Source organism: Pelophylax lessonae (genome assembly GCF_965119305.1).
Source record: "Pelophylax lessonae genome assembly, chromosome: 4".
NCBI classification, from domain to species: domain Eukaryota; kingdom Metazoa; phylum Chordata; class Amphibia; order Anura; family Ranidae; genus Pelophylax; species Pelophylax lessonae.
Window position 1 is genome coordinate 103,868,461 of NC_138771.1, and position 15,656 is coordinate 103,884,116.

At 45.3% G+C, this 15,656-nt stretch overlaps 1 protein-coding gene across 1 annotated transcript in view; it reads left to right on the top strand.

The window, feature by feature from the left end:
* LOC309552533 (uncharacterized protein) overlaps positions 1 to 15,656 on the top strand; it is a gene marked incomplete at its 5' end in the record, with an annotated part of 63,599 nt that overhangs the window by 24,388 nt on the left and 23,555 nt on the right. Inside the window, 2 exons of the mRNA XM_082253489.1 lie at positions 2,720 to 2,983; positions 5,323 to 5,706. Coding sequence (XP_082109615.1) covers positions 2,720 to 2,983; positions 5,323 to 5,706 — 648 coding nt within the window. The remainder of the gene's footprint in view (positions 1 to 2,719; positions 2,984 to 5,322; positions 5,707 to 15,656) is intronic.

The window sequence follows — 15,656 nt, forward strand, 5'->3', positions numbered from 1 at the left end:
CGGTCTCTGTGCTGCACCGCCATCTCCTCCGAGTCTCTTCTCCGGAGCTCCTGGGCCTCCACTCTCGCTGGGCCCGGGATGTCCCGGACTTGGACTCGGTGGACTGGTTGCATATTTGGGACTCCCCATTCAAGATTCTGGTCTCCATGCGTGACCGTCTGGTCCAATTTAAAATTGTGCACAGGGCTTACCTCACCCCGCATCGCATGCATCGAGTCTATCCTACACAGTCCCCGTAGTGCTGGCGCTGTGGGGGTGTTCCAGGGGATTTTTTCCACATTTTTTGGACCTGTCCAAAACTTTCAGCCTATTGGTCCCGTGTTTTTTCGGTGTCGTCTGCACTTTTGCAGATGGACCTGGACCCCTCCCCCCGGCTTGGCCTCCTGGGACTGCTGGATGACTTGGTGCCCAGGGTAGCGGAGCGCACCCTCCTGGGCCTCCTACTATTCTATGCCCAGAAAAATATTGCCTTGCACTGGCGTAGGCAGGCTCCCCCCACGATCCAGCAATGGAGAGATCTGGTGGATGGAGTTATTCCCCTATCCCGGGACACATATGCACACAGGGGCTGCCCAAAAAAACATGACCGCGTCTGGCAGGGGTGGCTGGAGGGATCCTCGGCCGCCCTGCTGGCGTGCACGGAGTGAGCGGGGATCCTCGGGCCTGCCACCCCACTTTCCTGGGTTTTGCTGCTTCCACGAGAGGGTGTGTTTCTTCCCTCTTTTGTCTTCCATTATGCTAGCTGTGAACGCTGTACCTTTCTGTGTTAGTGATGTGAGTGACAGCGCAATGTCTATTTTGTCTAGGCCATGTGATTGACTGTATGCACCACTGTTGTTTTTTGTATTGTGTTGTTGGTTTTCTCTGTTTTATACCAATAAAAAGATTTAAAAAAAAAAAAAAAAATTTGTAGAGCGGAGGGTCACCCCAAGGATGACCGAGTGTGTTATCACTAAAATGCATGAAACACATTATAGTCTCATAATATTTCCTGGCCATGGCAGCAGAGAACATGGGCATATGATGAATTTGGTCTGTGGACCAATATGACCGCAATTCATTTATTTTTGTAATGCCCATGTTAAGGGTTAAGTCCAAAAAAGCCCTAATATTGGTTTGGTCCAGATCAATTGATACAATTATTATGTAAAAAACAGCCAAAACAATGAAGGGTAGTTGTTAAATTTGCTGTTTCCACCTGAATTCCAGGTTGGGCAGTCAATGGGGGAAGTACAGGTGCTGCTGAAACTGTGGGTGGCCAATCAGGATTTGCCAGCACCACTGGAAGGACAATATGGGCTCTATGGGACACTACTGGCTCGTTTCCACTGAGCTTTCTGGTACGGTTCGGTTCGGGACGGTACGCTATTTATGCCGTTTCCATTATGAATGGTACCCTAATTCCGAACCGTACCGTACCACTTTTTGGTACCCTTTCGTTGGGGGTGAAAGGGTACTATTGGCAGTGGAAACGCAATGTGTACCGTTCCGAACCGTACCGTACTGAACCGAACCGTACCGTACCACTCAGTGGAAACGAGGTATACTAGTGCTAGCCACCTCACCAGCTTGGACTGCACTTCTGGGACTCGCTGTGTCACATGGTGTGGAGGCACTAAACGCATGTGCTAGTAGTGAATGGGGTTGATCTTGCTAACAATGCATTCTTGTTGACACTATACTAAGTGGGACGCTAGTATATTTCTGTTTGTGATCAATATATTGATCCATACAGACACTATACTAGAAATGGCCGTGTTTAGCAACCTAAAGCATGAGTGCGATAGTGTGCAGGTAATCTAATGCTAGCTGACCTTGGCTGGGAGGGATGCTAACTGACTCTGATGCTATCTGATGTCACCAGTGATGCTAATACTGTGATCAGTGAAAAATACTGTACACTGACACTGTACTAATGGCACTGGCTAGGTGACAGGGGTGATCAAAGGGTTAAAAATCTGCTGCTTCAACTTATTGTGTGGTGTTTTTTTTCTATTCCTGGACCTAAATGGTCCAGGAACAAAAGGAATGGCTAGATTAACTGTTTGTGTTAACAAATATAGGCACAGGCTGATCTGTCATTGGCTGCAGGCGATCAGCAAGGTCCCATGCAAAATCAGACAAACCGATCCTGTAGCCAATGACATCTCAGGCTTCCGGGTGTGTGTGCGGACCTGGAAGAAATCTCCAACTGTACCTGTACAAGCCAGCCTGCTGCAGTAAAGATACTACTATGGGTTGGCAAGTGGCAGACCTACTAACCACCCCCCCCCCAAAAAAAAAGACCAAATAAACACACCACAGACCTGCTAACCCTCCCTTCAAAAAAAAAAAAAAAACACCAAACAGACCCCAGACCCGCTAACAAAAAAGAAAAAAAAAATACCAAACACCACAGACCTACTAACCCCACTCCCCCCCCCCAAAAAAAAAACAAAACCCACCAAAGAACACACCACAGACCTACTAACCCCCCTCCCTAAAAAGAAAACCCACAAAACTAACACACCACGGACCTGCTAACCCCCCTCAATAAATAAAAAATACCAAACCCCTCACATGCCTGCTAACAAAAAAAGAGAACACCACGCCAAACATGTTACAGAACTGCTAATCCACCCCCCCCCCCCCCCCCCGCCTGCCAACTTCTTTATATTTCCATATAAATTCTGATCGCAACAGAATCATTCATTGCAGTCCTATTTATTCTATTTTACAGATCAGCCAGATGTTAGAATTGGAGGCAATGAGAAGATTGAAATTGAATGTGGAAATAAAGAGCAAGGAGGGGAGATTACCTGGTATACATATGGAAGTGTGGAGTATGGATTAGATGTATTTACCTCCGTGGCATCTGGGATGAAATATACAGTTCCAGGCAGTGGTGGAATATTTACCTGTACAACAGAGACAAATCAAAGCTTTGTGAATTCTAAGGAATTTTCTAATTCTCACAAAACAATTATAATCCCCCCAGCAAATGGTATGTATCATATTACTGGTTAGCCAGAATTGTATGTAGGATTAGTCTTTTTTGATGATGAACCTTTAAAAAAATGATATGAAAAAATAATTGTTATGCATGCTATGTATTACTAGATTACTAAAATCTACAAAATAAATAGCCAGGCCAGGAGATCATACGTGAGATAACACTTTATGTAGCTGTTCAAAAAATCAGTTGGAGTAAACCTGTCATGAAAGAAATATGTAGGATATCATTCCAACCTTCTTCTGAAAATGCTATTGCCTGGCTGTCATGTTGACCCTTTTGTTGTAATACTTTAAGTCACGAATTCAGCACTAAAATCGCTAACTTTACTCTGACTTTCTTAATACGTAGACTTGTTGCAGATCAGTGTCTGAAAATAAGTATTAAAGCCGGAGGGTTAGCCTAACAGCTAACAATCTCAGAATAAAGTCAGCAATATCAGCCTCCATAAGCAAGCAGAGACAAATTCTTTACTGTAAACAGTGGTGTATTTAAGTTTTGTGCTGCCCTAGGCAAGACTAAAATTAGGCGCCCCCCCTCCCCCTCCTATGTAAATGTGCCTCACTCCTTCCTTTTTAATGGATGTGAGTCCCTCCAAAATGGAAGGACTACAAGTCCAAGCATGAACCCCCTGAGATCTCATGGGGGGGGGAGGGGGTGTGTGGGGGACGAGAGCGAGAGGGAGGATGAGAGAGAGAGGGGGGTGAGGGGGGGGGGGTGAGAGAGGAACTTAGAGACAGAGAGAGAGAGGATGTGAGGGAGAGAAAGGGGGGCTGAGAGAGAGGGGTGAGAGAAAGAGAAAGAGGGGGGGGGGTGAGAGAGAGAAAGAGAGAGAGAGAGGGTAGGTGAGAGAGGAAGAGGGGGATGAAAGGGGTAGCTCTAGCAACTAGTGGCCAATAGTGTCTATGGTGGAGGGTGGCTTTTTTGACGCCCCCTGCAAAGTGCCGCCCTAGGCCTGGGCCTTGTCAGCCTAGGCCAAAATACAGCACTGACTGTAAATAATCAGTCTCTTCTTGCTTATGGGTCACTAGTCACACATGTGCAAGAATTAAAAGAGAAGTATGTGCAGGGCTTTTTTATCTCAGGAAATAGGTACAGGAACTTCGACCCCCTCCCCCCCCAAACATGCCTCCAAACTGTATCAAATAATGGGTATGGTCAAATTTCTCTAACAGTGGGAGGGTCTTAAAGGCTCACTGCACACTGTGCCTCTCTTGCAGGGAGATCATTCAGTGGGGGCATCTGCACTGCACCCTGGGCATCTCCCTGGTCCCCATCCTGCACTCAGCAGGAGCTGCTCAGGAGATTAGATCTGTGGGAGCCGTTGGGAGACAAGCTATCACTTCTGAAGCCGGACTTCTGTGTGTACAAGTGATAGTGGTGAGCAGGGAGCAGAGGGCCTGAGCCAGAGGTGGTGGAACTGAGTTCCCCCAAGTTCCAGCTAAAAAAAAAGCCCTGAGGATGGGATTTACTTTTTTTTTTTAGAATCATACTTACCTGGGTGGATGCAGCATCCGTCCAATGCTGCATCTATCCCCCACCGGCTAACACTGAGAACTGAGCGATCAAACACCGCCGAACGCTCGGTTCTCACTGTCAATCACAGCTCTCTACTCGCCCCCCCCCCCCGCGCTGGACTGTGGAGGGGGCGGAGCAGCCAGCTCAGGCTCTCTGGAAGGCTGAGCCATGTGGTGGTCCAGGCATGTGGGCAGATCCCGACTCCATTGTCACGATCTTGCCCGAGCCTGGACCGGCTCTGTGACATCAGCAACTTACACTGAACAGAGCAGCAAGGGAGCCAAGAAAAGGTAAGTATACACTGGTGGGGAGGGGCAGGTAAGTGTTAAAGTAAAGAACAGCCAAAGGGAGCCCAGACCATTAGACTCTACCTATAACCTTGAATCTCGGTTCACACTAATGCAATGCAGGAAATGCTCAAGATTCACTGCGTTTCCCCACATCGCACTCTAAGCAGTCACATGGCATCCATGCAATCTGCTGCGGGTGTCAGAGTTATCTTAACAACACCCCAAAACAGATGGCAAAACGCAGTGTGATGCAGTTCAGGTGCGGGAGAAAAGAAGGGTCCTGTACCATTTTGGTGTGGATGCGATGCAATTTCAGCCATACAAAATGTATACCTCAAATTGCACCTCACAGACTTATCATGTAATGTGTGCAGTAATGTGGTGCGATTCCTGTGCGAATCACATGTGGTGTTTTCCCATGCACCAGTGTGAATCTAGCCTTATAAGAACTGAAAAGTATAAATATTGTAATGAGTAGATTGTAAAAATAAATTTGACACTCTGACACTTTTTTGCTTACAGGTACCAATGAAAATAAAGATAATAAAACTTATATGAAAGATGAAAAGGTCACCCTTCAGTGTCATGTTAACCTACCTGATTCATATGCTTTGCTCTGGATAGCTACATATAATGGAACCTCTAAGTGCTTATCTTCAGTGGAAGTAATAAAGGCTTTAGATGCATTCAACATTTCAAATAATAATCTGTGTTGTCCTTCTGAGGGAATTTATGAAAGATACAACCGTACACATTCTCTTCATTATCTGGACATTGAAAATATTACAACCTCTCAAAGTGGAGAATATCTTTGTATTGTATTTTTCTTTGATACTGGTGCCCATAAATGGAAAAGAGTGAAAAAAACATTTATTCAAGTTACCAATGGAGTCACAGAGCATTCTGGTATGTTACCTTCTAATTGTGCATTATACATTCAAACAATACACCATACATAATTTACCAGGGAGAAATTAATGACAACTAAATAAAGTGAAATGATGCCACACAAAAGATGTACATTCAATATGTAATTATTGTTTCTTCTTTCTTAGGGTCCATGTACACTGCAACTTGTAAACGGAAGTTTTCTAGCAGTTGGGCGTTTTTTTCAGAAGCCCCTGAACCCACCTCTATGTTATCTTATCTGTCCATGTACACAGGGTCGTTTACAGTCATTTACAGGCAGTTGAGTGCAGTGTCGTTTTTTGGAAAGTAATTATTTGCCTTCAGGATGTTCAGAACACGTGTTTACCGGCGTTTCAAACGCAAAAACGCGATCACCCGCGTTTAGCGCTCACGTTTTTCCATTTTAAAGGAGATGATTTTTTGACCTCTAGAAACGGTTCTGAGCGCAAACGCCCGCTAAACACCTCCAAACGCAGCATGCAAGCGTGACACAACGGACGTTTAAAACTTCCTTTCAATTCCAGCGTTCAAGGGACTTTTTAAAACGTCCCTTGTACATGTAGCCTAAAGCTTGATAAACACCAGTAATACATATTGATCGGCACCATGGTATACCTTCAGGTCCTAAACTCTTATTTCTTTTGTTATGAGTGCAGGTGGGTGATAGATTTTAGGGAGGCAATAGGGTTGATTAAGGGTCCATTCACACTAGTGCGACTTGTCAGGCAACTTGGTCGCCTGACAAGTCGCGGTCGGTCGCCTGCCATTGATTAGCACAGGACCCGTTCTAATAGGAGCGACACAAGTCGCTCCGACTTAGAAAAAGGGTCCTGTACTACTTTGGGGCGACCTGGAGGCGACTTGCATTGACTTCAATTATATGAAGTCCGTGCAAGTCGATCCGAGGTCGCTGTGCACGCTGTGCACCGTGACTTCACAGGTCGCCCCAGCAAGTCGTGTCACCCCTGTCTGAATGGGCTCTTACTGTACAATAGGGTTGATTATGATAGGGTGGTTGATCCCTAAAGGCAAATAGGCTATTTGTGTCAAAAGGGATTTTTACCCGGAGCTTTGTGAATATGGTGAAATTTCATTTTGCAAAGCATACTCAATCACATGCAAGGGAAATAAAACAAACAAAACAAAACAAAAAAAAAATAAAAAAAACAACTGCTTTTTTTTGCTGCCAGATGATTGGATGATGGAAGTGAGCAGATCTTTATCTCATTCGCTAAGCTCTGGAAGAAATTCTCTTGCAAAGTGTACAGCTTATTTGGCTTTAGTAAATCAACCTCAACATGTTGCAAGATTGTAATGTGAAAGATGGTATTGTCATAGAGAACTCCAGTTTTGCAATGTACACCATTGCTCATATAATGTGACCAACTCTGCTTCTTTATTAACGTTTTGTAAAATAAAAATGCAAAGAAAAAAGTGTCAATACCCCCTCTATGCTTATGTCCCTGTTCACACTGCTGCTACACAACTTTTGCACAACTTTAAGGGCCAGTTCACACATATGCGATGTGGGAACCCTGCAAATCCACTGCGGGTTCCCGCATCGCACTCAACTCGCAGGCAGATCACACTGCCATATGTGAATCGCTGGGGGTGTCAATGCAAAGTTAACGACACCCCCAGATATCGCAGTGCGAACTGTCAGTTTGGACATGAATAGGATTGCATAGGTGGGAACACCCATGCGATTCGATTCTGGTGCGGACCAAAAAAAAGGGTCCTGTGCAACTTTGTGCCAAATGCGATGCAAATTCAGCCATACAATCTGTATGGCTGAATTCGCAAAGCATAGACATCGCATGAGATTTACAGAAGTAGTGCAGGAACCTTTTTCTAAGTTGGAGCGACCTAAATCGCTCCTATTAGAACAGTTCCATTGCAATGAATGGGAGGCGACTTGTCATGCAACATGTGCTCTCAAAGTCGGAGCGCATGTCACACCAGTGTGAACCAGGCTTAGACACCATGATTACAGGCTGTAATCTGCATGGTTAAGTACTTGCAGGTGTGTGGACACTTCTCACCATTCCAAATGATTTTCCACACTTAGGCCCCTTTCACACATGGGAGTCCGTCGGCGGACTCCGTTTTTCTCAGCGGGGGATCGATCCGCCGATCCCCTCGCTGAGCAGGCGGATGGCAGCTCTGTCTCCGCGCTGTGTGAAGAGATGGAGCTGTCAGGTCCCTCCCTTCTCTATGGGGGAATCAGATGAGAACGGACCGCCTATTCATTCTCATCCGATCCGATCCGATCCGCTGGACGGATGGAAAATAGGGTTTCCATCCGTCCGGATTTGACGGATCGGATGTCAGTAGACATGTCTCTGCTGACATCCGCTGCCCCATAGAGATGCATGGGGCATCCGTTCAGATCCGCCTGGAAAACTGACAGACAGATCTGAACGGTCCGCTAGTGTGAAAGGGGCCGGTCCGTCAAATCTGGACGGATGGAAACCCTATTTTCCATCCGTCCAGCGGATCGGATCAGATGGGATCGGATAAGAACAGACAGGCGGTCCGTTCCCATCCGATTCCCCCATAGAGAACAGCGGGGATCTGACAGCTCTGTCTCCGCACACAGAGTGGAGACAGAGCTGCCATCTGCCTGCTCAGCGGGGGATCGGCGGATCGATCCCCCGCTGAGATAAACGGAGTCCCCCTTCACGGACAGGATCGGATCGGATAGCAGCGGGTGCCATGCTCCATAGGGATGCATGAAACATCTGATCAGGTCCACTTGAAAAAGTGACAGGTGGACCTGATCGGAAAGCCCGTGTGAAAGGGGCCTAAAGTAATTGTAAAGTCTTGTTTTTTTTTTTTTTTTAAATAACAAACATGTTCTACTTACCTCCCTCTGTGCAGTTGGATTTGCACAAAGCAGCCTGGATCCTCCTCTTCTCAGGTCCCTCTTTGGTGCTCCTTCCTCCCTCCTGTCAATGTCCTGACCAAAGGAATCGTGGACATCGCTGGACAGAGAGGTGGCTCAGGTAAGTATTAGGGGGGCTGAGGGGGGCTGCTACACACAAAGAATGCATTACGTTAAAAAAACCTTCTGACTTTACAACTCCTTTAAGCTTTAACAAAAGTTAAAAATTGTCTCTTCTGTAACTGTTCGCATCACTGTGCTGCGGATGCTCTGTATTTTTAAAAGTCCTGTACCTTGTATCTTTGGTACCCTGTTTAAAAAATGCCTCAAAAATGTACCTTCTTTTATAGTTATTGGGAAGAGCATTGTTTGAGTCACGTAAATTTTTTCCCAGGTGGTCTGGGATAAAAATGAATACAAAATGCATGGAAAGGCATCTAAAATGCAAAAGTGTTGCATTAAATTTTAACACTTCGCATTAAAAACACATTAGAAAAAAGGTAAAATAAGCCTATGCGCTGACCATCAACCAGATGTAGTTAAAAAAGAAATATATAGAGTAAGAATAAATGATACAAAAGGGGCCCAAAGATTAGCAGCCAATTCCTAGCAGTGTCTCCACATACATAAAAGAAAGTAAATAATAAATAAAACCGGCGCTCAATCACCCCCAATATGTATAAAAATCACAGGGATAAATAATGCATATAACTCTAAAACCAAGCAAGGCAACAGCAAAAACAATGCACAATAATGAACAGTAATGTGTAGTGACAATATGTGCAAATAATAAATAGGTGAAGAATAAAATAGATGAAATAAATATCTTAGGAAGTGATAAATAAACACAAATATGCTGAAATAATATCACAGGGTGATAAAGTGCAAAGTGAAAAATTGTGTATAATACCACAATAATATAGCGTGATACAGAAAGGGGGATCACTGAGAATAAAAGTAAAGAAAATAAACTCCTAAAGTGCACTGTGCTAAAAAAGCGGTCAGATCCAATAAAAGAGAGAAATAGGTCTGAATCCACTAAAAAGTGATATAGTGCACAATATAAATGATCACAGTGGTGGAAGTGAAAATTGAAATATAGTCAAGATCTAAAACAATAACGCCCAAATACAAAAAAAGGGTTTGGGTGAAAGTAGCAAAAAAAGAAAAAATGAAAAAATTAATGAAGATAAAAAACGTGGAAAAAGTTCATTAGTTTATAAAGAACAACAAAGTTCATAAAGAAAGTGCTGGTGAAGAAATATTGCCGGAAGTGCGGGAAACTCCTTATGGTGCGGGAAACTAATTACGCTGTGGTGGTGAGCTAAAATCCATAAATGAGTGAAATGGCCGCTCAGCTCCAAAACACTCTAAATTAATGTTTGTACCAAAGGTAACAAGATCTCCACTGTAGAGATAGGGGTCCAGTGATGGTTCCTTTAAGGCAGTCTCTTTAGATCAGCGGTCACTAAATGGCGCCCGCTGTCCATTGGCGGCCCGCACGATGCTTCCGCCCGGACCGCTACCTGTATTCTGCCCCCTCCTCACTGCGGCTCCCGGCTCATTCACAGCCGGTGTCCTGTTGCGCGCCCCGGCCCTGCTCCTGACTGATAGACATTGCGGTGTCCTGTTGGGCCGCGAGTAGGGGCATGACGTCCTTTGCGCGCCCCACCCCCTGCTCCTGACTGCAGCTCCCTCTCAGCAGGGCAGCGAGCTAGGGCGTGACACTATGTGTACGCCCCGCCCCCCTGTTCACGGCTTTTGGCTCAGCTCCTGGCTCCAGGTATGTGGAGCACATTTTTAGGGTAGAATAGCTGTATTTAAAAAAAAAACCTCTCAAGCTTTAACAAGTGTGCAGAGAAGCGGCATATTTTGTTGTGCTCATTAGAGTGCCCCATAAAAGAAACAAAATGTGCCCATCAGAGTGCTCCCTTGACATAAAATGTGCCCATCAGCGTGCCCCTTATTTTAAGCTAAGGGACACAATGATGGGCATATTTTATGTTAAGGGGCACACTGATAGGCATATTTTATGTTAAGGGGCACGCTGATGGGCATATTTTATGTTAAGGGGCACGCTAATGGGCATATTTAATGTTAAGGGGCACGCTAATGGGCATATTTTATGTTGAGCGCAATGCTGATTTACACGTTTTGTTTTGCCCATCAGCGTGCCCCCTAACATAAAATGTGCCCATCAGCGTGCCCCCTAACATAAAATGTGCCCATCAGCATGCTACCTAACATAAAATTTGCCCATCAGTGTGCCCCCTAACATAAAATGTGCCCATCAGCGTGCCCCCTAACATGAAATGTGCCCATCAGCGTGCCCCCTAACATAAAATGTGCCCATCATCGTGCCCCCTAACATAAAATGTGCACATCAGCGTGCTCCCTAACATAAAATATGCCCATCAGCGTGCCCCCTAATATAAAATATGCCCATCAGCGTGCCCCCTAACATAAAATATGCCCATCAGAGTGCCCCCTAACATAAAATGTGTCCATCAGCTTGCAACTTATTTTATGTTAAGGGGCATGCTGATGTGCATATTTATGCTGTGGTGCACACTGATGGGCATATTTTATGTTAAGGGGCACTCTGATGGACATATTTATGCTATGGGGCACACTGATGGGCATTTTTTATGTTAAGGGGCACTCTAATGGGCATATTTTATGTTAAGAGCAACGCTGATTTACACGTTTTGTTTTGCCCATCAGCGATCCCACCATCATAAAATGTGCCCATCAGGGTGCCCCCTAACATAAAATGTGCCAATCAGCGTTCCCCTTATTTTATGTTAAGGGTCACGCTGATGGGCATATTTTATGTTAAGGGGCACGCTGATGGGCATATTTTATGTTAGGGGGCACGCTGATGGGCAAATTTTATGTTAAGGGTCACGCTGATGGGCACATTTTATGTTAGGGGGCACTGTGATGGGCACATTTTACACATTTTATGTTAGGGGTCACTCTGATGGGCACATTTAATGTTAAGGGACACGTTTTGTTTTGCCCATCAGAGTGCCCCCTAACATAAAATGTGCCCATCAGAGTGCCCCCTAACATAAAATGTGCCCATCATCGTGCCCCTTATTTTATGTTAAGGGTCACGCTGATGGGCAAATTTTATGCTAAGGGTCACGCTGATGGACACATTTTATGTTAAGGGACACTCTAATGGGCACATTTTATGTTAAGAGCAACGCTGATGAACACGTTTTGTTTTGCCCATCTTTCTGAGTCATAGCACAGACTTCAGATTCGGACCTCGGCCCAAAGAAAATTTTAGAGACCTGACCTCCTTGAATTATAATTCATTACCCCTGCTTTAGGTCCTTATTGGAAAGCCAGCATCAAAGCATCAAAGGGTGAAATCCTAAGTAAGGTTTGGAGCTCAAACCAACGATAAAAGGAGGCACTTCATGGTGTAGTACGTTTAAAAGGCATTTATTTAGACATAGGTAAAAAAATAATGCACTCACATTTCGTATAAAGTGTAAACAGCATATAAGTAGCGTGGCAGCGGCAAGGCAGTGGAATCCAATGACTTCCGGTCTCGGCCGAAGATCGGAAGTGACGTCAGACGCTTCTCCCAACGCGTTGCATCACAGCATAAACGTGACTTTCTCAAGGGAGCCACTTGTCTCACGCACATTGGGGGTTGGGAACCTGCAGCTCATACGTTTTTTTTTTTTACCCTAAAGTCATTGTAAACCCCCTTATATACCCAGTGAAGTGCCTGGCCTCAGGTGGCACACAGAGATTAAACAAATTCTCCTACATAAGTTTTATCTGCAGTCTTCTCTTCTCTACATCCATTCAAAAAGGGCAGAATCATGTTAAAATCCTTCTCCATCTGTCAGTATCACAGAGAATGTGGAGAGTTGTAGTTACACTGTGTGAGAGCTGATTGGAGGAAAGACCCCCCTCTCCTCCACACAACCAACAGGAGTGTAGGAGGAAGGATACTGAGGAAGGATACTGAAGGATACTGTAGGAAGAATACTGAGCTGTGTTGTGAATAGAGTTGGACGAACAGTTCAAGCTGAGCAAAAGGCCCGTTCAGTGAACACCCGAATTAGCTGGTTGAGGAGCGGGCCGCAAAATTGCCCGCGGCCTCCTTAACAACAGATGAGTCATCAGCTGTCAAGGGGCTTCCCCGCTGACTGAAAAAAAAAAAACGTAGCTGGCAATAAAAAAATGGTAAAAAACCCCCCCCAAAAAATGGAGTGTGTCCTCCCCCCCCCAATCAATACCAGGCCCTTTGGGGACAAGAGCCTCTTCCCCACAACCCTAGGCTGTGGTTGTGAGAGTCTTCGGGTAGGGGGCTTATTGGAATCTGGAAGCCCCCTTTAGCCACTTGCCGACCAGCTGCCGCACTTATACTGCGGCAGGTCGGCTCTATTACATCGTTCCCTGTAATAGCCAGTGGGGGCCCACGTGTCTGGCGGCCACCCGTGATCACTCCCCATAGAGACAGAACAGCGGTCTAACTATGTAAACAATGGGGAGAAAGATGGCCACCAAGTTGGAGGGGCTTTTAAACTAGGAGACGGGGGGAGGGCTCAGAAGTAGAGTCAGTTAGGAGGGAGCAAAGGACTGAAGGCAGTTGTAGGGTCAGCAGCGACAGTAGGTCCACAATGTCAATCGGTAGGTCTGTGCGGAAGAACCTCAGACCAAACAGGAATAAACATAACCAATCACGTTTAACTTCCGTAAAACTAAGAGGGGTATATGCTAATGCCAGGAGCCTAGCTAATAAAATGGATGAGTTGGAAATGTTAGTTCATGAGGAGGACATAGACCTTGTGGGAATAGCGGAGACTTGGTTCGACCCCTCACATGACTGGCTGGCAAATATCCAAGGGTATTCGGTGTACCGGAAGGACAGGGTAGGAAAAAGAGGGGGAGGGGTATGTCTCTACGTCAAGAACAATGTAAGGGTGAAAGAGAGGAGTGACATTACGGAAGGGATGAGTATGGAGTTAGAATCCGTGTGGGTAGAACTCCTTAGGGAAGGAGAAAAGGGAAAAGTAATTGTGGGGGTTTGCTATAGGCCACCTAAACAAGGGGAGGAGGTAGAGCTGGAATTTTTAGCACTTTTGGGTAAAGTGGCAAAGCTAGGATCAGTCATCATATTGGGGGACTTCAATTATCCCGACATTGACTGGGGAGAGGGGATTACACACTCACATAAGGCCCGTCTATTCACGGAAACCTTACAGGGTAATTACATGTCACAGCTGGTGGATTCCCCTACCAGAGAAAACACAATCCTGGATCTATTGATCACTAATGACCCAGACATAATCTCGGAGGTAGGAGTCAAGGACAACCTGGGCTCTAGCGATCACAGGATGATCACATTTAGTGTAAATAACAATAGAACAAGGCAAGTGGGGAACATAAGAACCCTTAACTTCAGAAGGGCAGACTTTCCAAAATTGTACTCATTGATGGAAAGGGTAAACTAGGACCGAATCCTAGGATCCCTGACCACAGAGGAAAAATGGGAATGCTTTAGGAATATATTAAGCAAAGGCATCTTGCAGTGTATTCCTATGGGAAATAAATTTAGAAGATACAAGTCCAAACCTGGCTGGCTAAACCGTAGCGTTAAAAATCTTATTAGGGGAAAAAAATTGGCCTTCAGGAAATATAAATCAGAAGGCACAGTATTGGCTTTCGACCAATACAAGGAGGCAAATAAGAAGTGGAAACACTAAATCAAGATGGCTAAAATAGACTTTGAGAGACAAATAGCGGAGGATAGTAAAAAAAAACCCAAAGAAATTCTTTAAGTATGTCAACAGCAAAAAAACTAGGGCAGAGCATATTGCTCACATAATTAGCGATGATGGGGGGATGGTTACAGAGGACACTGAAAAAGCAACCATGCTGAATGCTTTTTTTCTCGTCAGTATTTACACAGGAAACGGAGGGGTACACTGACCATGACTGTTTGGTTAGTAGTAATACACAGGACTTGCCACTATGGCTAACAGAGGGTGAAATCAGGGAAAGGCTGGATAAACTTAACACAAACAAATCACCAGGCCCGGATGGCGTACATCCGAGAGTACTCAAGGAACTCAGTAAGGTTGTATCCAGACCACTGTTCCTGACCTTTGCGGACAGTATTAGGACAGGAGACGTACCAGGAGATTGGAGGAAAGCTAACGTGATTCCGATATTCAAAAAGGGTCAGAGGCATGTCCCGGGAAATTATAGGCCTGTCAGTTTGACATCGATAGTATGTAAACTTCTGGAGGGGATGATAAGGGACTATATCGTAGAGTTTGCTGAGGTGAGCTGTGAGCTAGATAGGGGCAGACCAGTGGATGTGGTGTACCTAGATTTCGCTAAGGCGTTTGATACAGTTCCCCATAAGCGCTTAATTTATAAAATAAGGTCTGCAGGTATCGACAGCAGGGTTTGCTTTTGGATACGGAACTGGCTAAAAGGACGTGTCCAAAGGGTGGTAATAAACAGCGCATACTCAGACTGGTCTGAGGTAGTAAGCGGGGTCCCCCAAGGGTCAGTCCTGGGACCAACCTTGTTCAATTTATTCATAAACAGCATTGAGGTCGGGGTCAGTAGTTCAATAGCAGTTTTTGCAGATGACACAACATTGGGCAGGGCAATAACTGCACAGCATCAAGCAGATATCCTACAGGATGACCTGGACAAAATAACGGAGTGGGCAACGACTTGGCAAATGAGGTTTAACGTAGAGAAGTGTAAGGTTTTGCACTTGGGGACTAGAAACATAAAAGCACAATACACGTTAGGAGGGGAACCCTTGGGGGAATCAAAAATGGAGAAGGATCTGGGAGTCTTGGTTGATGATAGAATAGGCAACAGCATGCAATGTCAAGCGGCAGCTGCCAAAGGTAGCAGAATATTAGCATGCATAAAGAAAGGGATGTATTCCAGAGATAAGACTATAATCCTTCCACTTTATAAAACTCTGGTCCGACCGCATCTGGAGTATTCTGTCCAGTTCTGGTCGCCAGTCCTCAGAAGGGATGTGTTGGAGCTGGAGAGAGTCCAG